This window comes from Ammodytes marinus (assembly GCF_949987685.1).
Source record: "Ammodytes marinus genome assembly, chromosome: 21".
Classification (NCBI taxonomy): Eukaryota; Metazoa; Chordata; class Actinopteri; order Uranoscopiformes; family Ammodytidae; genus Ammodytes; species Ammodytes marinus.
This window is the reverse complement of record NC_137225.1, coordinates 17202950-17227782: the sequence shown is the minus strand read 5'-3', so window position 1 is coordinate 17227782 and position 24833 is coordinate 17202950. Positions and strand designations below refer to the sequence as shown.

At 41.3% G+C, this 24833-nt stretch overlaps 2 protein-coding genes across 2 annotated transcripts; one reads left to right on the top strand and one right to left on the bottom strand.

The window, feature by feature from the left end:
• Positions 1-2086: 2086 nt before the first annotated feature.
• htr5ab (5-hydroxytryptamine (serotonin) receptor 5A-b) lies at positions 2087-14658 on the bottom strand (the record flags this gene model as incomplete). Its single annotated transcript, XM_080050208.1, has 3 exons — positions 14604-14658; positions 8381-9158; positions 2087-2419 (listed from the first exon to the last, which is right to left on the bottom strand). The coding sequence occupies exons 2-3, from the start codon at positions 9086-9088 to the stop codon at positions 2087-2089; spliced, it is 1041 nt and encodes a 346-aa protein (XP_079906334.1). The 5' UTR covers positions 9089-9158; positions 14604-14658.
• A 1315-nt stretch (positions 14659-15973) lies between these two features.
• On the top strand, positions 15974-21154 carry LOC307268038 (uncharacterized protein). Its single transcript, XM_080050551.1, has 3 exons — positions 15974-16082; positions 16879-16947; positions 20240-21154. Exons 2-3 carry the CDS (start codon positions 16915-16917, stop codon positions 20537-20539), a joined length of 333 nt encoding a protein of 110 aa, XP_079906677.1. The 5' UTR covers positions 15974-16082; positions 16879-16914; the 3' UTR covers positions 20540-21154.
• Positions 21155-24833: the final 3679 nt, after the last annotated feature.

Sequence of the window (24833 nt, the reverse complement as noted above, 5' to 3'; positions counted from 1 at the left end):
ATTGTTTTAAGCCACATAGCACCGCTGTCCTGTAAAACTCTGTAACTCTACAACATCAACTTTTCATGAGCTAAAACACCCATTTTCTTGGCACTTTTTCTTAGGTTTAATAGCCATGCTCTCACTCTAGGGATATAAGTGTCAGTCGATCAGTCCACCAATTTGGTCCAGACTGCAATTGTTCAACAACTATCAGAAAGATTGCCATGGAATTTGCACTGATATCCATGGAGCCCGGTGGATGAACCCTAAAGACTCTGGTGATCCCTTTCCTTGACATATAGCGCCACCAGAAGGTCAAAGTCTTCACTTTTTTCGTGAAAAATGTATCTTTATGTGTATAGGATTTGAACAAATGTGCAAAGTTCATTATTCCAAGACGATGAATCCAACTGATTTTGCTGATCATCAAGTCTAGCTCCTGCAGGCTGATAACAAAGTGAAATGTCTCAAAGGGAATTCCCATGAAATCGGCACAGACATTAATTTCCCCCTCAGAATGATATATAATAACTCTGATGATCACCTGACTAATTTGAACTAGGCGTTTATGACAACATACAGTCAAATATAATGACATTATCAATGACAATGTACGAAGATTATGAACATGCTCCAACACATCAGCATGTTAGCATCTAGCTCACAGTTATTGTGGCTATTCACTCTTGCTAAATGGTTTATTTAGCTCAAGAATGATATTAAACACACTTATAAAGTCATCCTTCAGTTGATCCACTGGACAGTGAAAACGTATGTGGCTTTCCAACAGGAGCTAAGGCTTACTTAACACTGTGCCACAAATAACATTATATTACACAACTAAATAAAGGTTCACTTACTTTCTCTACAGTGCTTAAGACTTTCAGTATAAATTGGCAATATGTGCAGGTGACAGGGTAGTCATAAAAACCTGACAAAGACCCCTAATTGGAAAAGAACATTAGACCAACTGAAACATAATTTATTTTAGCTGAGCCCCTTAAGGATATTTGTATTGGTTTCATTGGCTTCTCTTCCCCCACCTCCCCCAAACTATAGTATAACAGCAGGAGTCATACTTTTAAAAAACATGCACGCCTCAGCACTTTAGCTTCTCCACACATTGACACAGCACATGTCCCTATTTTATTCTCCAATTTTAATTCCCAATGATGTGTCCGTCTCCAGAATCTATTGTGATTACACTTTGAGCTTTACACCGGTCCACAAAACATATATAGGACGTAGTTTGTATCTGTAATTAGATGTGATCATTCGGAGGCTGCAGTTTTTTTAACAATGCATCTAGTCAAGTCCAATGTATTGGTACAACCCAATATCTCAAATAACAATTTGCCTCCGGGGGATTCTATTCAGAGATCATATTTTCTGCATTCATTAAAGGCATGAGAGTGTGTAGGTGTATGCACAAGGAGAATCCGTGTATAGCTAACCAGCATCTGAGGAGAGCTTGTGCATTGATCTAGAAGTATGTCTGAATAAATTGCATCTGAAGTCAAGGAGTTTATGTTATGTGTTGCTTTTCTATGAAGAGGATGTCACTAAACACTACGCTTTAATTTAAATTCTTTAGCTTGAAATGTAATCACCGATGATGAGAATTACATTTTTCTCATTTTCTCTGTGTTCTTTATGTGTTTCTTTTGGTTCAGTTTTAAAATATTTCTTCCAGCTCTGCTTTGAAACTATTCCCAGCAGCCTCACATACGATGACGATGAAAGTGTTTATGAGAGAGTTATCATGTCTTTCTCTCTAATAAGCCCAAAATGGCTGCAAAATACCGCCTGTGTAGACGGCACTATGTCCCCTACTGCCGCAACACAACCAATTTATTCCTCTCTTTGTAGATACAGTAGCTCAGACACCCATCCCAGTCCAGCTGTGAGGTTACCTCAGCATGGCAATAAACAAAACAAAAGTATGTTTTTTCAGACATAGTTTCTAGTTTTCATCCATCTCAGGGAAGATGGAGCGTCACATCCAGCCAGGTTTGCTCTTTGTCTGTTCTGGAGGAGTAAAACTGTGGAGCGCGCGCCGCGGTGTGGTGTAGTGTCTGCGGCCGAGCGAAGCGGAAGTCTGGACTCAGCGCTGGCGGGAGAACAGGTTCCTCAGGGCGTTGTTGTAGTTCTTATTAAAGGCGGTGTATATGAGCGGGTTGAAGAAGGAGTTGGAGTAGCCCAGCCACAGGAAGATGCTCTTCCAGACGGGCGGGATGTCACAGGAGCACAGCGGCACGATGAGCTCCGTGATGAAGAAGGGGATCCAGCAAAGCACGAACACGCCGATCAGAATGCCCACCATCAGCGCCGCCTTCTTCTCCTTCTGCTCGCGCCACGTGTCCCCGTCGGTCTGGAAGGTCACAGTGGCGTGGCGCACTGTAAACACCATCTGGGGCTGCTGTGTTTCCTCCTTTACCTGGGAGGGCAGCCGAGCAGAGAAATACAATTCAGTTACTCCACCGGTTCATTAATCAATCATCAAAACCTGGTTAGCGTTCGAATCGGGGAAAAAGCAATATCTTTAGCAATATGGGTCAAAGAAAAAGGCAACAACTGCTGATGTGAACATTTCACGGCAGATCTCACAGAAGGGGGATTATACTGCTGCCAAACAGAGGTGTGAATCAACAGGTGGATAGACAAGCCAAAGCTTATTCTTTCATTTCACACACGCACGCACGCATGCACACACACACACACACACATGCACACATGCACACAAACACACACAGTAATCGGCATTTCCTGCGCCCTTTCACAAACACTACTCTGCCGGGAAAAAGGAAATGTCAACATTAATCTGCTGACTTTCTCCGCTCTTATTTGTTGCCTAGCACAGCTCAAGGCTGACTTTATTATTTAAAAATCAGGTGAAGTCGAAGAGGACATTCAGCAACATGAGAAGCTTTTGTAAAGACGAGCCATCCCTCAATTTTTTTTCTCTGAAGTAAAGTGCACAGACGAATGTCCTAAACTAACCTGTTAGACAAGAACACGCACACGGATGGAGAAACCTGTCCACTCTTGATTCAGTTGAGTCAGTCAGGCCTAACCCAATTTTCAGCAGAGGCCAGAGGTTAAAAGCTGTTGGGAGGGTTTTTTAAATTCAATGGATGGTCCAAGACCCCTTAACATTAGATACCAACTTTACTGCACATTTTCCTGAATCATGTCGGCACACAAAAAGTGCCAGGAAATAAGACTTCAAGTACTTATCAGCTCAAAAAAGAGATAGTTGCTGCATGTAAAACCATATTATGCAGGGGCACCTTGGGGTAGTGGTTAGAGCGTCCCCCTACAGGCTCAGTCCTCAGTTGCAGCAGACCCGGTTCAAATCCGACCTGTGGTTTTTCTCTGCATGTCTTCCCCTTTTTGCCCCATTTCATCTCTGTCTCTCCAAATCTGTCTAATACAGTGAAATACGCCCAAAAATTATCTTAAAAAATAAAAATCTGATCAAACAACATTATGTGAATTCCAAATATTACAGCTTCAGCTCAGGAAGATAGATTGTTCTGATTTGTAATAAAATCTAAAATGTAGAGGTATAGAGAATTTTAACATCTGTCAGTTTTCCTGTTTGCAATGAAATGAACCGTTTACAGAGAAGATACATTTGCTATACATGCTATAGTGTTGAGTTATTTGTGCACCTTAGAAGGAACAGTCAACTCCTGGTGGCATGTGTATCTGTGTCTATGTCTTAATGTCTCTGAGTGGGTGTTGTTGATGATTGTGTGCAGGAGGTTTATTAACTTGAAGGTTGATCCCTCACATCACAACTCCGTGCATGCACGGTGCAGGGCTCAGCGCCTTTCCCTTCCACGCACGCCGGGAAATGATTATAAAACACTTTGGCTGGGTAATGAGACACGTATCATACAAGCATAAGATGTGGGTATATCTGCTAAAAGCAAAATAACTAATAAAACACCTTCCGTTTAATTGCCATGGCTGCAAGACTGATTGCTTGCGTAATGAAGCTCGACATAAAAGTTGGTCAATAAAAGCAATAAAAGACAAGCATCGTTTAGTTCATAATTGGTCCCCCTTGACCGCAAGCTCCTTATTTCGGGCCAATTAAAGTCACACTTCCATAACAAAAAGCTATCTCCAGGATTTAGGGAAAAGCTCCAAGTACATTCATACTTAGATTTCATTTTAAAAGCTTTTTTGTTCGTATTTTCTGTAAAAACAATTCCCCCTTCTCTGGATATTTGCTATATGTTATCACAATGTTCAAACATTGTGCGATTTTCACAAGAAGCCTTTCATGGGTCTGCACTCTGCACCATCACACTAGGCGTTATCTCCATCAATGAGATGTTTGCTGTTCCCACCATAAAGGCAGGTGAAAAGTGGGTGCCCACTCAATTTTCATGTAGAAGATTTGTCTGATTAAATGTTTGGTAATGCGTGCAGAATTCTCCTAGACCATTGTGTCGGCTGATTAGAGAAACGCCACAGCCAGGAAGGTGCGGTGGCCCATTAAAGATGCTGGAGGTGGTATTTATAACCTTCTACTGACGCACATTAACAAGCTGGTGGTGATGAGCAGGATTGCTTCAATTATTTGTCAGTATGCTCATACATCTGATTCTTATGTCTCCCTGATTAGAGTTGGAAAGCTTGTCAGACAGAATAGCAGGGCAGGGCATTAGACATTTGCAGGAGGAGAAATTTTCATAACTTGATACACAGGGGTGTCAGATAAGCTGGGGGCTAGTGTCTTATTTGTATGCAGAACATGTTTAATGAAATACACAACAGCGGACATGCGCGGTACATAAATTGCTGTAAAACCAACATTGTTTACTCACACACTGCTCAATCACAAGTGGTCTCAAGGAGTGACCATTTACATGTAGGCTATTAACCAATACTTTGACATTTCCCCCTAAAATAATCGTAATACCTTAATGCATCATACACATAACATAAACATAGCTTAAAGGTGGAGTCAGTGATTCTGTAGAAGATTTGTGTCAACACTGGCAACAAGATTTATCACAACGAAATTAGAGGAAGTATGTGTTTGTATTAGTACTGTAGCAAGTATTGAAGCAATATATAAGCCGATCAGCAGCTTAGACTGTATCGATACATTGTTGCTAGTCAAAGTGGGTCTAACTGGACCGTTTCCAGAGCCTAGAATGTCTATTAACACCAGATTTTTCCCCGGTGCAAACACAGTAGGCAACGGACAGGTACCAGATTGTGAGGATATATTTATTGATTTTGACAAAAAGTGATTCTGATAACAAACATTCTCTAGAATTGTTGACTTCTCCTTTAACTGTATTCCGTGTCAAGTTAAACAAATAAATCTAATTATTAACTTTTTCATTTTATTCAGGACAAATTATATCAGAATCTCCAATTTACCTTCTTAGCTGAATATTACATTGCCTTCTCCTATCAGGTCTAGTCACAGGTTTACACATTGTACCAGACCTTGAATCTGTTCCTCTGGTGAGTTCCTATTAGGTCGAGTGCTCGCACTCTGTACACTACCAGAGCCCTTATTCCTCCTGGCTCTGAGCCAGCTTTCAATGTGTCTGTGTTCCCAGTTGCAGCTCTCCTGGATGATTGATTCTTGTCCTCTCGGTGTCTTGTCCTCGTCCAACTTTAACAGGACAGGAAGTCCTTTACTTCATGCTTGTTTTTGTTAAGCATCTGTATGGGGCTATATCAGGCCACTAAATATTTTTTAGGGAATGTGGCTATTTCGTCCCATGAGCCCTTTGCTTGGCTAACATCAGTAGATGTCGTTGGTGGCTCTGTAGCACATTGATGCAAGCAGTGGGTCATACTGTCTACTGTAGTTTGAAGATTGGTTTTGCTGTTTTAACAGCTCACTCTGCATGTCTTTTTCCCCAACGGTTGTCTGCAATGGTCCTTCTAAAGCTCACTTGGAGGACATATAGGCCTACTGGACCAGTATTTTTAACTATCTGTTTAGGACTGCCAAATCTTGAAAGTGTGGATTTCAGTGATCTAAAAACCTAGTCTGTTGTGTTAGTAGGGCAGCTGCAAGATTATCATGTTTATCAGTCGCAATGTGATTGTGCCTGGTCTATAGTATACTCACCTATGTGTGGAGCAATCTGTTGCAATGCTCAGGGAGGTTTGGGTTGTATGTGGTTCTAAGTGCTTGGTGCTCTTTGTATATGCTTATTTTCTTGGAAGAGTTGTTAGGCTTCCATAATGAATTTAATATCAGCATATATTTGAGGCAATCACACAATTTTCTTCGCCAGTTCTCGATATCTTTGACTGTGGAATAACAATGCAACAGCCTAGTGCGATGTCCTAACCTAACATGCTGACAATAAGTCACTGACGTAATAGCCTTGTGCACTTTTATAATTTTGTCTCAATGCGACAGGGCATTCATCTTTGATCACCTGCACTACCCTATGCAATTGTTCATCCCTCTGGGTACCAGACTAAAGTCTGTATGAGGCTATATCAGGCCACTAAAAAATGTTTAGGGAATGTGGCTATTTCGTCCCATGAGCCCTTTGCTTGGCTAACATCAGTAGAATGTCTTCTACGATATTGGCAAAGTAACGTCCAATTCTGTGTAATTTAATGGGCTTCGAAATGCATCTGCCATTTTTTTCCTGGAGAATTTTCTGTTTTGGAAAACAGAACATTCTCCACATCAGGAGTCTCCGAAATTGCATTGGTTCATTGGCGTTGCCTAAGTTGGTATTAAACCAAAACGTGTTAAGTAAAATGTACCTATTTGAGTCGCTGGAGCACATGTCTCTTTCTGATGCCATGTTTAGGCACTTTCCCCATCATACAGGGAACATGCTTTAAACAGTCGGATCTGTATTTGCTCATGCAATTAATCCCAAGGTTCCCACACTGCTGATGGCCAAATGTGCATTGCAGGTGTTTGTCCTTTGTAGTCAAGTCTTTTCCATGGGCAATGAAATCATCCATATCTATGGCTACTCCAGCTAGTCCTTCCAGTAGTTCATTCATTTTGCGCTGGGATATCTGTGCTGCAATACCTTCCTAAATGCTTGATAAACGTTGTAAGGGGGCCACTCCTCATAGAACAGTATATGCCCAAAAGTTTAATCTTACCTGGGTCTGTTTTAAATTTACCCCTCTGGCTACTAGCTACACTAAACTGCTCTACTGTACTGTACTATACTTTTGTATCTCTCCCTAACATTTCACTGGCTATAGACTCTTTTGCTATGTATCTAGAAAATGTACGTTTACTGCCTCTGTTTCATTACAGTAATAGCTCCTATATTTTGAATTTTTGATTTTATTTCAATTCATAACGAAACTGAATTGGGTCCAATATATACTGTATGTGAGTATTGTTTCTGTTCAATTCTCTGCACTGTCCAGACTTTATGGATACCCACTACTTCTACGGAAAACTTTTATTCAGTCTCATTACTAGTCCTCTTGCTGTTTTGAAGAAACATTTGACCTCCCAAAGGACCTTTCCCCCCATTTAATACACTTTGATTCTAATGCTGGGCTTGCTTCCGCCCGTAACTTCTCTCCTTATCCGGCTGTGCCCTGAGTCACCTTTCACACTATGAGGGCTCCCTGTCGGCTTACCTGCTGTGCTATGCCCTCTGCCAGTGGTACCAATTGGCAAAGCAGTTTCCAATGCCTGGAGAGCACTTTGTCGAGGATGACAACCAATCTGTCTCTGATATGCCCGCTCTTTTTATCTCCAAAGTCACAGTTCTCCCACAACTCATAGAGTGCTCTGATGGAAGACCCAGCATTTGGCAACAAGCTCTCTCATGTGTCGTATTTTTTTTTTGGGTGTGAAGTATTCATTACATTTAGCCAACACTAGGTCTTAGATGCCTCTATTTCCCTCCTTTCAAAGAGGAACACCTTGCTCTTGGCTTTCGTAGCCAATTGTGTTAAAGTGTTCTTCTAACCTGGATCTTTGCAGCCAGCCTGTACCCGGTTAATCTCTGTCTCCTGGTAGGCCATAGCGTTGTCTCTTTGTTCTCAAGATTTTAAATAAAAACATTTGAGGAATGCTGCATCTGTTGCATTTATTGAATTAGTATAGCCTCACTGTTTAACTTTTCTCATAATTTTCTGTAGTTTAAATTGGTATTGATAGATTTTCACATTTCTAGCCTGTTTTCCTCTTAATTTCTAACAGATTGATGCATCTCCATGGATCATCATGATCTAAAAGGGTTTGAAATCCACTCATCATAGTTTGATAATTTAGGGGCCACCAAAAAAGCATCTTGCATAGGGCCCCAAAAAAACTAAGTCAATTACACACTACCTTGAAAAGGTGCAAGATAATAAGGACTAATAAGAATAGAAAGAAAACTGATTTAAAAAAGTTAAGTTAATAATTAGTTACCTCAGCCATGGGTGTTATTGTGTTGGTCTTTCGGGAGCCAATCCGAAACTTGGCAGCCTTGTAGATCTTCCAGTAAACAAAAAGCACCACACAAAGAGGCAGGTAAAACGCTCCGAAGGTGGAGAAGATGGTGTAGGATGGCTCCTGGCTCACCTGGCACTTCATCCCCTCTGAGTACGTCTCTCCCCAGCCGAAGAGAGGTGACAGGGAAATGATGGAGGACAGCAGCCACGTGAGCGCAATCATCACGTTGGAGATGGTTTTGCGTGTCTTGAGGGTGTACTGAAGGTGCCTGGTGATGGACCAGTAGCGGTCCAGAGCGATGGCCGTCACGTTCCAGATGCTGGCCGTGCAGCAGAGCACGTCGAAGGAGATCCACACCTGGCACAGCACGCGGCCCAATTTCCACAGCCTGCCGTTCAGCTCGTGGACGAGGCTGAGCGGCATGACCAGGGCGGCCACCATCACGTCGGAGATGGCCATGGAGGCCACCAGGTTGTGGGGCACCCTGTGGAATGTCCTCACCCTTAGGATGGTCACGAGCACCAGCAGGTTCCACATAAAGGTGGCCACCACCAGCATTGCCAGTAACGTGAGAGTGAGAACGCTGAAAACGGAAAAAGGCCGATAGATGTTCCCCCCAGGGTCATGGCCACTCAAAGCGCCGCTGAAGTTGGCAGTCAGTATGCTGCTGTTGGGATACGTCATGGCAGCAGCTCACGGCCCCGCAGCCAAGGGCCAAGACAATTCAGTGACAGTTAAAGGCAGTTGATGCATTCTGCGGTGGGGAGAGAGACAAAGATCAATGTTTTGCAATGTAAATATTATACGTACAAGTCATCTAAGAACCTTACGTATCAATAAAAATTCTGTGAAATTCAACCACATATGCTGACGAATAACGATGCAACACTAACAAAAAACTGTAGCTTTTACTGCTGGCTTTGCAACATTGTCTGAATGCACCAGTGCACAACACTGTGTTGTTCACAAGAGAGATACTTTACTGATTTTGCCACAATACTAAAAAGCACTCACAGCTGTCAAGCAACCTGCCCACAAATTTCAAGTGCGATTTCATCGCCTGTTAAAAAAGGCTGAAAAGTACTCCAGGACATCTCTGCATCTGGAAAAGACCCATTAATATTCAGTTTCATCATCCCGCTGCTTCTACTTGATTTGCATTGAAGACTGGCTCCTGTCGCAAAACGAACAGTTTTGAGTGGGATCTTTGTTGTACACTCATTCTGGAAGGTCTCACTTTCACATCGAACACGAGAGACCCCTCTGGAGTTGTGTGTGTTTTAAGAGGTTGCGGAGAGCATCATATATTTTTCACTTGAAATGAGAAAGCCTGTTGGAGGGATACACATGAATGTCTCCATTTCCGATTCACAAAAGAAAAGATTTGATATGCCTGTGCTATCAAAACATTCACAGGAGAGGACCAGCTTGGTGAGTTTGCAAGGTTTACAATACACAATGTTCAACAGTGCAGAAAAAAAACAATTTAATACCACCATCTGGTCATACTGCCCGTAAGCTGGGTGTAGGTGTGTTATTGATTTACTTTACAACGTACAAATGCTATATACAATATAATTAATATAACAATATGATAATAATAATAATAATAATAATAAGAAGAAGAAGAAGAAGAAGAAGAAGAAGAAGAAGAAGAAGAAGAAGAAGAAGAAGAAGAAGAAGAAGAAGAAGAAGAAGAAGAAGAAGAAGAAGAACAAGAAGAAGAAGAACAAGAAGAAGAAGAACAAGAAGAAGAAGAAGAAGAAGTACATACTTACATGACTCAACAACAGTATGATTTCAGTGAATATTTGATTTGTTTGAAGGATTCGTCTAACATTAGAAATCCATTATTTTTGCCACAGAATGCATTAAGGTCACTTCAGATTCCCAGAAGCCTAATATTTCACATTATCACTGGAGGGAATAATGATTTAATTTATCATATTTTGGAGAAAAAAATATTCAGATAGGCCTGATTAAACCATCTCAGAAAGTGTTAATTTTAATCACTAATCATAATTGAAAGTCTGAAAACTACTCACCCTGCTTTAACCTTTTGCCATGACATACTCTTGCCTCTAATTACGCAAGCTTTTACAACAACAAAAATACAGATCACAGTTTCTTACCTTGACCCAATGTACCAACCATGCCAGAGTGTTAGAAGTGGCGCTGTACCCGTAATTTTGAATATTAAATATAATCATTCACTTTGCATGCCTCCCCTTGTGACATTGTAATGAAGGGATCTGGATGACTTGCTCAGGTTTTCCCCAGGCCTCTTATCTGGGCACACTGGCAGTGTCCATAATGAGTGGAGCTAATGCATATAATGCAGTTGAAATAAATGCCTCTAATTGAGTTTGACTTAAATTGCAAGATTTATTCAATAGGATGACATTCTTGAGACTGTCTGAACAGATAATGAAATTTAAATACACCAGAGATCCTCATAAAAATGCTTTTTTCAAATAGTTTTTTTTTTTACACCAATTGGGTTGTGTCCGGGCGATCATCAATAAGGCCCAGTGGGTTGCAACAATACGAGCTGTGTCCCTGTCAGCCGGTGTATTTATGTGGCATGTGACACTGTCTCTTAGCATCACAAACAGTGCTTTCTAATCAAAGGTACCAACAAGGCACACCGACAGGCCCTCTGCTCTCTCTTCTCCCCGCTCCTATTAACAAGCCCTAATAGCCATGAAATTGGACAACCATTATGGAGGAAACAGGCAATCAAACATGCCAGTTCCCTCCCTCAAGCTGGATGCTGCCACTCATTGTGAAAGACTGGGGCAAAACACGAGGAGAAAGACAAATTCAAACTGGACGTATGTGTGTTTGTAAGCCGAGTAAGGAGGGGAGAGACTGATTGCTGTGGCGATCACTTTGGCTGACCCAGATCTGATAGGAAGTTGGCCACGTTCATCAACATGGGGAAAACTCTGGTCAATCAATGATAGTCAATTTGCTGATATAGGGTCAGTTTGACATTTCCAACTCCTATAGTGATGGTAGGACTGAGGCCTTAAGAACTGATCTGTAGTCAGCGTACGTTTGAAAAAAGAAAAAGGCTTGAACATATAGGGGAGAGTGGCCTAAGTTGTGCATTTTGGAAGTTGTGCCACCCCTTGTTTCTAGAAAACCGTGGAAGAAATTGGAAATGTGACCACATATTTAAGAAGAGCCATCCATTTGACTCATCCTGTAAAGAAGGGAGACACAAGGAATAAGATATAAACACATTTAAGCTAAAAAAACTGTGTTTTGCCTTTCAAAGTTAAATTTCCATGATCAAGGTTTTTTGATTATTGTGTCTGAACAATTATAGACAAGTTTGAAAACATTTGACACATGTTTTGGTGCTTTGGTATGCTACATTTTGAGTCTATACAGTTAGCACGATGTCAGCCCTAAATTGCTGCATCATGCTTATTATCCAAATTTCTGGGATTGGGGTGATTTGTGCCAAAGGGCCTGGGTGAGTTATAAGTAAGTAAGTAAGTAAAATGTATTTATAAAAGCACATTTATGACAGTTTGCACCGTCCAAAGTGCTGTACATAGTGCATTCAGTAGGTAAACAATGAAGGTAAAATAACAATAACCAAAATAAAAGACGTAAAGCCCATACATCCACATAAACACAGATAGTAGTGCAGAGGTAAGATAGTTAATGGGGAGGAAACACCAGGGTGTACATATGGGTTTTGAGCCTTGATTTAAAGGCAGAAATGTAGGGGAATCACATTTGTCAGGTGGCAGTTGGTTCCACAAGCACGGAGCAACTAGTGCAAAGTACATTTCTGAGAGTTGTGCCAGTGGCATGGCTGTATACGCTGGTCACCAAAAGAAAGTGATTGTCTACAGTAGCTCAGAAGAGAGTGACATCTCAATTCCACTTAACGACACCACTGATGAGAGTTCAGATGGCCAGAAAGATGATGATGGTGACTTTGTCATTGTGAGCTTTGCAGATAAAACCATTAGATCTGCTAGGCCTTGTTTAAGAAAATTGTCCTTCAATCTTTGTCAACTATTTACTTTATTTACTTTAAATACACCTTAAATAAGTAATTGTCTTATGGATTTGTCTTGCATTACAGTTTATGAGATATATATCAATGGCACAATTTACCCCATGGTATTCTCTCCAACCGCACAACTTACACCACACCGGGGGCAAGTTGTGCATCAAGACAACTTTTTTTCCGAAAGCTATATTTCTTCAACAGTTTATTCCAGATCCAACGTTTTTATTGGCAGGGATGCACAACACCCTGAAATATATGTACATATTTGAGTTGGAGACTTTACTGTCTAGGCCTTACTTTAAAGTCACTTTGAGTGAAAAGTTGCACAACTTAGGCCACTCTCCCCTACTCTATGACATGGCCACCCCACAGTATCTCTGTGTCCCACCTTGGGCACCCCAGGCAAAATGTCCTGGAAACGCCACTTACTGATAGACAGGGGGACAGGAATCCCGTTCACTGACGTCAAAGGATGACAAGTGAACACATCTGAGTCTGTATTTTGGAGTGTCCCTTTCCTGACAGCTGTGTGGGTAAAGAGTCAATTCGGGTCAGCTGCTGTCTTGAGACCTGCGAGTGCCAGCTGGTTCACGGGGTGTTTTGCTTGAGAGCCTTGTGGGGCTTTACGGTTAACTGTGAAGAATTAAACAGGGACAGAGGGCGATTTACATCTCATTACCTACCATGCAGTAGGTGTGCTTCTACTCTTTAATGCCAGCGGTGAAAGAGATAGTTATAACATGTTCCCCGACAGAGCTGCAGCCGGGAGATAATTTGGGGCTGCATATATTTCATCATCATTTTAACAAATTCAGCAAAATTATTTACCAGCAACTTAAATCCCTTTCGCAGGAGAGCCACTCTGCAACAAGCAGATGCTGCGGAGATCAAGTCATTGCACACAAACTTAGATTAATGTGCTGTTCTCCTATTATACTACTTTTCTGGTCTTAATTTCTAGTTAATGACTCCTATAGAGCAATGTCGATTTTCGGGAAACTCTTCCTCTCATCTGGGCGCTTTCAGCATTCTCTGTCAACACTCGGCTTCGTACTTCTCCACCCCCTCGCCCCCCTCCTACCAACCCCACTTCGTTGTAATTGGTTACCTTCCTTCTGGAAGACTTTCAGCGGCGCACGGGCAGATTTGAGCAGGCAGGTGGGGGCATGGCCTGAGCGTGAGCACGTTGCAGCATTACCATAAATGGAAAATCCGGATTGATCTACGTAGATAAATCCCGGAAATTTGAACAAGTGAATCGCGACCGGCGTCCCTAGTGTTTAGCACTCTGCACAGCCACCTCAGACGGTCAGCAGGGAATATGTCTAAATGCATGTACGTCATTATTTGACTATAAATCATTATAACAACATTTATAGGTCATTAAAGTTGAAAAAGCATAAAAGGTGCTCTTTAAACAAAGTTCTCTTTTGCTGCAATAATTGTTCCAGGTCTTGACAAATGTGGGAGTAATTTTCTCAGCAACAGAGCAGTCCTTTTTTGAGGTCCTAAACCTATTTTCCATTTGTATGATGCATATGATTTTTGTTGATGTTGTTGCCCCATCGATGCAATCAGCCTGCTGATAAATACTAACTTCCCCCAAGGCATTGAAGGCTGACAGCTGCAGATCCAGCTTATACATTTTAATTACCCAAACACACTTGTCAGGACTACTCGTGATCACAACAGCAATAGTGTGAATGTCATTCTCTTTGTGTGAAGCTCTTCACTGTGAAACAATTGTGCATTCTCTCATTTGTTACACAATCTAACAGGGTTTTCTCCCTCTGCGGGGCTGACATTTGCAGTTCAATCGAGGGTCGCTAAGTAGATTGTGTGATACTCAAAATAACTAAGCAGCATAAAGCAATATTTTTAGGACATTTTCATATTTTCTGAGAGATGTAACAAAAGTCTCTCCACATTTACAACTTCAACTCTCCAATATTCATGGTTCTCTGTTGGGGCTCACAAATGTCCCACGAGATTTCCTGCCTATTGACTTGGTTCTAGATTATTGTCAACCCAGACACTTCTTTCATCATATCAACAGCACAGCCTAATCTGTATGAGTCCTAATCTTAACAAACAAATAAACAAACAAAATGTATTTCTTGTTGGTAAAGACAAAACATATTCATGAGTCCGGAAATAACTCACCCCATTAAAAGCTGGGCGTAAAGCAATCCTGCACGAGACGATCACTTGCTCGGTGTAAACATCTCACCGTCGAAAATTCACTTTTCTGCTCTTGTCAGCGGAATGAATGAACCGCCGGGGCTCTGTGTTGATGAGATACAGAGGCGCTGGAATGAACCACGCGGCGGTGGGAAAGGGGGAACTGAGTCCACTTCGAGGGATACACACTGCGTTTTCTGGGCATGCGAGGGACTTGCATGCGTGTGTGAGTGTGTGCGTGACGTGTGTGTGTGTGAATTGTGCGTGCACTTCACATGAGCGACCGCTTCCCTTTTACAGGGGGCACGCAGATGTGCGCGAAGCCGATGCCGCTTGTCTCTCTGGACCGCTCAGGAAGCAGTCCCTCTTCCTAATGACTCTTGTTCTGCAGTGATCAGAGGTTGCTGGAGGAGACGCGGACCCTGCTGCTTTTACGATGGATGATAGCTCTGCCTTTATGCGACCACCCTCGCAACTCCTGTCAATTCCCCCTCCATCTCCAGCAGTGGAAATTAATCTGGTATTTCGCGTCTTTGTCTCAATTTGTCGCCGAAACTAATTCGTTGGCAGCCCTTTGCAACTTGTAGGCTATTGTAATCGAGTCCTATGCCGATGGAGCTGTGTGGTTTGGAACATCCAGTGGTGCCCCTATACTTCATCCCATGCATGTCCTGAGACAACCTCTCAGGATGATTTATTTAATTAAATCATCATAGTTTGCACTTCCTGCAAGGACAATGAGATGTGTTCAGCAACTAATTTATCAATTAAAACGGGTGTCTTTTAGATGTAAATTACCTTTAACAGCAACACCCCTGTGCTATAAAAAGAACAGGAGTCTGATCCCTATCACACTGTGTTGAATGTCAGGCTGCTGCTGTAATGGTAACTGACATTCATCTGTCCTTTGAAAGAATACAGCAGCAGCACATGCGAAGCCCTGACTATGAGCAGTTTATTATCATAGACACACCATGGATCCCTATTAACCATCATAAACAAAACCAAAATACATAAATGTTGTTTCAGTTAGGCCATCGTCAGCGCCATGGGAGGCTTGTTCATCACCACAGTACACTGTAAAAACTGTTTCAAGGGTAAAGTCCGTATTACTCTTTTTTTTTAAGTAAATTTCTTCCACTAAATTAGTTTCCTTTTGTATGTGGTTTTAATTAAGTTGCACGAAGGTAAAAACAGCAACACTTTTTAACAACTCAATAATTTCTTAAGATAAATTTACTTTCATTAAACTTGATGACAAATTGATTTCATAAAACCCAATAAAAGTGCTTATGTGAACCTCTACGTCATTACGCCGACTTACGCAGCGAGGGAAGAACCAGTCTGGGCATGCTAGGGCATGCTAGGGCAAGTCCACCTCTACAGCGTGCTTTCTGCTTTGGCTGCGACTGCTATACATTACCCTGTTTACGGATTTCAACGAGCTCCTGCGCAAGAGAAGTAAGTGTACACATTTTGTATTTGTTCATTTATAGTCGGATATGATAACTAAAGTGGCTATGCCTTTTTTTGTCTTCTGCTTCAACCTGGTCGAGTTTTCTGTATGTGTCGCGCTGAAAGCTCTGGCGCCATTGTCCGTTAGAAACATTCAAACCTTGCACCTAAAATTTAGCACCCTATGTTGGAGTGTACTATGTACAAATAAATACTTATTTATTCTTACAGTCTGGGAAAAAATGTGCCTTTGGCTGGGATGTGTAGCCACATTCTACCGTGTTAAATGTGGATTTGGTTGGGGGAGGGGGGGCGCCAGACAACATGCAGACATATGTTGTCTTAGCTTGTTTAAGCTGTTAGCTGCCGAGCTACGTGCTAATATTGCGTATCAGTTATGTGCTCAGTGGACAGATTGAGCGTTTATGCATGTTGAACAGGTGTGTTAAGATCCAGCCGCCTATTCTCTCCGCGTGCATGTGTTCATAAAAAAAAACGGAGCGTGGAGGCGGCGATTTGCCGCGCAGCGGTGGGAAAGGGCCTTTACTGTGTTTTGGTAGCCTACAGCAGGTACGCGAACTAGTCAAAGTCGGCTAAATTCGCCATTTTGTAAACATAATTGGCCACCTATGTGATTAATGGAGATCCGCTGATACATTTTCTCTGGGGGGGGGGGGGGGGGGGGGAGGATTTTGCACGTGTGTGTGTGTGTGTGCGCGCGCACTTGTGAGTGTGTGTGATCACAATAGAAAATATGGGTGACTAGAGATTGATGGTTGAATCTGATGTTGACTGTTTACAGTTTTTCATCCTGCTGTGCATCCTGGTGGAGCTGTCCATGACCTGTGTGTTCCTGATCTACAGCAGAGAGGTAGGAGATGTAGCCTTTACAATTATAGATGTTTATTTAGTATGTATTTATAGTTGTGGAGGTGCACACACAATGGGACCCTTGCTAAAACATACTTCATATTTTGAACAGCAAATATCCACCTTTTCAAAAAAAAAATTGTCCTGTGAGCACTCAACTCTGGCTTGCTTAACCCTTTAACTCCCGCACCAAGAAAAAAGCAATGAAAAAATTATTTTTTTGCATTTTGTTTCCCCTTGGGTAAATAATAAACACAATCAAATATTTTTTTTTGCTTGGACCCCATAGTTTTTTAAATATTAACCTCTACCAAACGGTTGAGATGGCGATTCATGGTTAAAGTACCAAAATTCCTAAAAATACCAAAAACAGTAGAAAAGTAAAATATAACGCCAAGGTATAATGAAATAAACAACAACATATGTTTTGTGGGCATTGGATCAAGTTTGTTTCTTGTAGTATGCCACAAAAAATTGCTGTTTTTTTATTTCAACAGACGAAAATGTTGAATCGAGCAAGAAAACTTTGCATTTCCAACTTTCATCGTGACCTCATCTGTGTTGAGGTGTAACAGCCCAATATACTCAACTTGAATTCACTTTTGATTGTATGCTAGCTGTCTTGTCGTCAAAATACTGCAGTATAGCGACTGCCATAGTGCCACGGCTACTCCGATTCTCCAGTCTCATGTTCCATTGCCCGCTCACTTGCAAACAAGGCCCAGAGGTTCTTGAATTCCTGACTTATTCTAATACTTAAAAAAAACATTGCATAACACAGGAAAAAATTGCATCAATGACCAACATTAGTCATTTGGTTGAAATCGGATTATGTTTGATAGTTATGATTTCCACATATTTAGTTACAATTTCCACATATTAATTTAAGATATTTACCAAATTCAATCGGAAAACATCCTGTTTATTATATTCTTGGACAGGATATCAAGGCGTAGTCATGGTGGGGAGGGGTTGCAGTTCAGTGGGCTGAGGATCTCATCTCTGCTGTTTGCAGATGATGTGGTAATGATGGCATCATCGGTCTTTGACCTTCAGCTCTCACTGGATCGGTTCGCAGCTGAGTGAAGCGGTTGGCATGAGGATCAGCACCTCTAAATCTGAGGCCATGGTGCTCAGTAGGAACCTGATGGATCAACTCCAGATATGGAATGAGTCCTTACCCCATTGTGAAGGAGTTCAAGTAGCCTACTTTTGGGTCTTGTTTGCGAGTGAGGGAACAATGAGAGTGAGATGGCCAGAGAATCGGAGCAGCAGGGGCGGTTTTGCACTCACTTTACCGCAACATTGTGACGAAAAGAGAGCTGAGTCAGAAGGCAAAGCTCTTGATCTACCGATCGATCGTCATTCCTATTCTCGCCTGGTCATAAAGGCTGGGTAATGACCGAAAGAACGAGATACGAGTGCCCAAAATGGGTTTCTTCAGGAGTGTGGCTGGTTGCTCCCTTAGAGATAGGGGGAAAAGCTCAGTCACCCTGAGAGATTTGGAGTAGAGATGCTGCTCCTTTTGCAAAGAAAGTACTAGTTGAGATGGTTGGGGCATTTGGTAAGGATGTCCCCTGGGCGCCTCCCTAGGGAGATGTTCCAGGCACGACCAAGACCCAGGACTAGATTGCGAGATTACATCTCTAAGCTTGTCTCTGAACACCTCAGGATCCCCCAGTTAGAACTGGTTAATGTGGCTAAGGAAAGGGAAATTTGAGGTCCGATGGAGCCGTTGGCCCACCGACCCAACCCTGGATAAGTGGATGGGCAACGTATAAATGGCTGAATTTTGAAAAAATCTCAGAAAGTGACAAAAACGACGTAAATAAGAAATTATTTTAGCATATTTATGATGAAATAGCATTACATGTTTCATATTTACAGCAATGAATGATCAGAAGTATTGATTTGTATTGCACGTATTAAATTATAATGGCATTAGATGCACTTTGCTACATTAACCATGAAGTGCTAAATCAACCGTTTGGTTGAGGTAGTTTTCAAAAAATTATTACACGTTTATTTAAGTCTTTTTTGTGGTATCAATTTACATAATTCTGTTCATTAGGGCGTTGGACAATATGACTTGTTGAAAAAATATACTTACCTTTAAAAATTTCACCCAAAAACTGTCAACATGTTTGGAGTGATTTTCCTGTTTACGATTTTCAGATTTTAGGGTACCTAAGAGGCATACCATTTGAAGACACAGTGACATCTAGTGGTTTTTTTTAGGATAACATACGTTAGCCGAATGGTAGAGATGGCCCAATCAGGTTTAATTAAATTGAGCACCCCCCTCAATAAAATATAGTGACTCAAAATGTGCTCTACCAAACGGTTGAGCAGGCAGTTAAAGGGTTAATCTCTGCTCCCAAGCATTTGTGCAGTGTCTCTTGTGTCATCTCATGTGCACTAAAACATGATCAAAACAGACATTGTGTATGATTTGTACCTGCTCAGCCATTGTAGCTGGGTAAAGATTCACCTCTCTGCACATACTTGCCATCCCATAGAGCAATGATTGAGCAAGTGTAGGCAGAGGTGGGCGCACAGGACAATTTTGTTTGCTCAGATTATTTTTTTCTGTTCAATATATATAGTATGTGCTTATTAGAGTCTCACTGCGTGCTCACTAATGAGGAACATACATAAAGTTGTGCTGATACACACACACACACACTGAGCGGGGAGACAGATTCTGCAGATGAGCTTTTATCATCTCTAAATAGTATGTGTTATTTTTGATTAAATGGCAGTAAATTATATCCCATATCTATTATGTTACAGATTAAGTTAAACCTGCAGTGTGTAGAATTTTGGGTTTTATTTTTATTCTGTGACTATTGGATTATCTTTGTGTGCTTTGCAGTTAACAGAACCTTAATGCTGCTCTTTGATTGTTTAATGTTTTAATTAAGGCATCTTCCTTGAATCATTTCATAATAAAGGATACCACAAAATAGAAAATTGATTTTCTTTGCTATAAAATGACAGTGCATTTAAAAAAATATATTTTTCCCTTTTTAAACTTTATTGAAGCTGTAGAATTCCTCTCAATCTTCCCATTTCTGAGCACTGCTCTGTTATTTGTTTGTGCAATAATTGGTGGTATCAGGCTAAAAAAATCAAAGTGGTGTATTCACCATGTTTTGTTGTGGACTAGAAACAATGTTGAAACTACACACTAAATGTAAAACCATCTGCACATTAACTATCAATTTATTTAGAGCTTGACTAGATGCACGTTTCATTGTCTCATTATTGTGTTCTGTCTGTGTTTTGTACAGGGAAAAGAGGAGGTTGACGTGCAGCAAGATCTGAAGATGGAAAGCATGAAGATCTATGTGTGCCGGGAGCCAGATGCAGTGGGCATCATCATTGAGGGTGTCCCAGTTCTTACCAATGTCGGCAACGTGGCCAGAGCATGCTGCCTTCTTCTAGGACTGGCATATGCCCTGAACCTCGAGTATCCTCCAAAACTTGGAAAAACCTTTGAAGTGTTTCAAAGACTCCTTGTGAAACTGGACACACTGGCGCCCAAGCCAACTTCAAGGTTCACTACCCTAAAAAACAGGTTGATGACCTAGACAGCTCTTGGCATCACACTCAGATCTTGCTGCATGTTGACCTCTTCTTTTCCCTAGTTTCGCAGTTCTCAGACAATTGTTCAGTGTGTTTTGTATGTTTTGAGTCATTGTTAAGTCTCCACACCATGTTGTAAGGTCAACAAAAGCAGCTTACTTTGTGACATACTAATCTCACACACACACACACACACACACACACACACACACACACGATAAAAGTACACAGATCTTGGTTTCATATATTAAGGAGAAATGCAGCCATGTCAGAGGCAATGAGTATGTTTTGGTTAACTAGTGATTGTGAACTATAAGTCCATGGCAAAGCAGTCAAATAGTCCGAAACCGGACCAAGCCACTTTCCTTTCTGCTTGACATTTTAGACTAGACAGCTCTTGGCATCACACTCAGATCTTGCTGTATGTTTTTCCTAGTTTCGCAGTTCTCAGACAATCTTTCAGTTCTGTTTCTGTCAAAGCTAAATGAGTCTTTAAGAGCCTGATGTATGTGTTGTTGAGTCATTGTTAAGTCTCCGCAGCTTACTTTGTGATATACTAATTACACACACACACACACACACACACACACACACTTGTTCTAAAATGATGTCCCATTGAATGGCAGTGTTAACTTTAAATAAATCTATTGACATGCTGTTAAAATTCCCTTTTCCATTCTTGTTTTTGTTTAATACATGATGGGTCAACACTTTTAACCATTTCAAGGATTAAAATTAAAACGGAAAGGAGTGAGTTAAAGTGTTAAGTTAGTGTTAAGGTTCATGCAAGTCAAACACTCATTTTAATTCAATCAAATCCAAACTGACTTTTTTGACATTTGTTTCACTCAATTTCTTTACTGTTTCTTTTAGGCTGTACTAAATTTTTGTGAACAGTAAAATATGTATTAATAAGTTGAACCAACTCAAATTTTGCAAAAGTTCACAGAACACCTAGAAAATGCTTGGAAAATGTTGTCTCAATTTTTTTAAGTTTTATCAAAGCAATATTTTATTTTGTAATATTGAGTTGTCCGAACTCAAATTTTTAAGTTTTCTCAAAGTAATTTTTTATTTAGTATTATTGAGTTATCCGAACTCAATTTTGTAAAAAAAAATTGGTAGGCTGTACTCTTTTTTTTCAAGTACAGAGAAAGACACATAATTAGGTTTCACCAACTCAAAATCGGCAGAGGTTCACATTACTACTAAAAAATGCTTGGAAAATGTTGTCTCAATTTTTTTAATTTTTCCCAAAGAGATAGTTTTTACAGTGTAGTGAGAAAGCCTGTTAGACATGTGTCAAGTCCTGCCTTGAAAACATTGCCTGTACTTGGTTTGACAGCTGCCTGCCACCACAGTGTAATGGCGCTTTTCCACCGCACATGTAGCTCTACTCAACCCAACTCGACTCAACTTAACTCGGTTTTGGTAGCAGCACGGGTCGTTTTCCACTGCAAATATAATAGTACCTCCTGAACGTGGGCGGGGTCGTCATGGGGCCGAAAGCCGACTCCGGAGCAAATTATGAGCAGTTGTTGTGCTATTAACTGAACCAACCGCCAAAAATATGAATGGAAAATGTTTAAGAAATACCCCCCTTGTATCTGTAGAAGTAAAAGAAGTAGAAGATTATTGCAACGGGTCATTAAAAGGGAGGATTGGTGTCCCGATGTGTGACTCTGCCACTCACTCAGCTGTAGATGCGTCATGTAGCCTACATAAGCAAACACGGGCATCATACAGTTGACTGTTTTGTGCTTGTTTCAGGATACATGTTTTCAAATGCAAGCCATGTCTCAGCCTGAATAATTTATTGAGGTAGGCCTAATCAGTGCAGTCCGAGGCTTACAAGTAATGTAATCGGTCCCTATCATTTCTGTCTCATAGCTGCAAGCTGCCCTACATGTCTCCTCTCGTGTCATGTACAGTATGTTGAAAGTTACACCCCTAAAAACCAACACAACTTGGTGAGCATTACGAATATATGGACATTTCATTAAGTTTTTTCGGATCTGTGATCCAAATCAAATGAAAGAGAGCCAGAGAAGGCTGCACGCGGCGAGACAAAATACACTCGAAACGTCCGGCTCAGCTCGCTTGGAACCTATGAGCGAGGTGATATCAAAACAGCAGCCGCTACCAGGTAGGCCTACCAGGTACCATGTTTTGAAACGCCAAAAATGCGATTTGAGTCTAGTCAAGTTGAGCTGATACCACACAGTGGAAAAGTGCCATAAGTGTCACTTGTCACACCTTGCACCTGGTTTTCTCAGAGCAGCCTTGGAACATTTATCTCACTATTGCTGGTGCTACCACTCACTCCACTTCCCCCAAATCCATGGGTTTTGTGTGAAGCATCTGTTCAAGAAGGGCAAGTGCACTTCCATAACTTACCATGAAATATGCATATGCACAGGCAGATTCCCCCTCCCTTATACGTACAGGTGAAGTAGCTACCACATCAAATCAGCTCAGCTGCTGGATAACTTGATTTGTGATAGTGGGCCTTGCTAAATATAGGGCTGTGCAGACATTAATGCAACCCGCTTAAAGTGTTAATGTGCAAAGTGGTCCTTATTAAAACAGATGACATACTTATGCTTCCAGCTGCTTGAAAATACACAGCTACATGTAAACACCAGCTGGACCCATTTCATGCAATTGTGTTTTTCCAAAAACCAAGAAAAGAAAAGAAAAAGGAGCGCACTAATCAAGATTAATTTTACTCCAATTTCCACAGTGTTTTATTTTGAGCACCAGTGACTCACCTCACTCAGTAAATGCAAACATCACACGTTCTCCATTCTGTTCAGTCAGTTCAAAAAAAGAATATTTCTCTCTCATGGTCTATGGGCCCATTATTTCTAAATCACATTTAGCCATACTGCGTTCATCCCCATACATATCCAGCCATCAATTACACCCACTACTACCAGAATATGACACTGTCAGCAACTATTACTTTACGTCGTATATGTCCTGGAAAATGACCAGAGCAGAAAAAATATGTTGCGGGCTTGGAACGGTCTTCTATTCGCTGGTACACCTACCACACAAATTCAACTGTGTCGTGCCTGTGTGACTGGCCTGTAGTAATTGCGCAAAGAGTGATAGATGTCAAACAAAGAGAAACATGGGATTTCATATTAGATTGTCCCACAAGGTCACACTATTCAAACCTGAACCTCGTTGAAGCAGTGTCATGATTCTTCCACGTTCCTAAATTTCAAGCGCCACTCCAAACATATGCACTGCGGTGGGAAAGCCAATGTGTGAAGGTTTATTTATTTTTTTTACTGGGTGGGATTTTATCCAAACCACAAATTTCTCAAGTATACAATAAATAAAGTGACTAGATGGCCAAATGTGCTGTATAAGATAAAACCTGTTCAACTTGAAGCACAATTTCTTCCTCTCTCTTCTTTCGACAAGGTTGATAATGTCAAGGATTTACTGTCTTTGGTCCCTGGAAGTCATATCTGCCTGCGCTGTGCAACCCACACCTAATTACAGCATCAGTATGCGTCAGTATAGCTGGCGGGGGGGAAGTAGGTTCACACAGGCAAGGTGTTAGGCAGTGATGTGCTGAGGCAAGCAGCACTGGCCCCGGTCGATGGAGAAGAAGGGATTCAGTAAATTGTGAAGATGAAGCTGTGTACATCCTCTTTGACTTTCTGCCGGCAGAGTAAACAGAAACTCAAGCACATGAACATGCATCGAATTGTGCCATGTGCTTGAGAAAATATTTTTCTAGGTTAAGTTGCTGTGTGGATGTGACCTTAGGTACAGTGTGCAGGGACGTGCAGAGGATGTTGGAGGGGACAGGGAGGGGGGGGGGGGGGGGTGTAAATGAGCAATTAAACAAAAAAATATATATACATAAATAAATATAGGCCTATATGGAAAGTCTACGGGTAAACGGATATCAAAGTATATGTATTGAAAACTAACCAATCATGACTGAGATTGGCTCAAACGCTGCTACAGTTAATTAATGATACCTCTCTATAATAGGCCAAATGGCAGATGCCCAAGAACCCCTGTTGAGGTCTATGTCTGCACGTGCCAGGAATGCACTGCAGCATATATTGTGTGTACTGCTTTTGAACAAAAAAAGAGGAACTCTTGACGAAATAATGAAGTCTGATGCAATAGAACTAGAACAAGTATATCGTGGTAATTGTGTTTATTGAGGCTGCAGGGTAACAGTGTTATTTAATTGAATTGTGTTTCTGTCAATGTTTCCTTCCCAAACAGAAAACCCACCATTGTTTATTTATGAAGGAGGATTTTAAA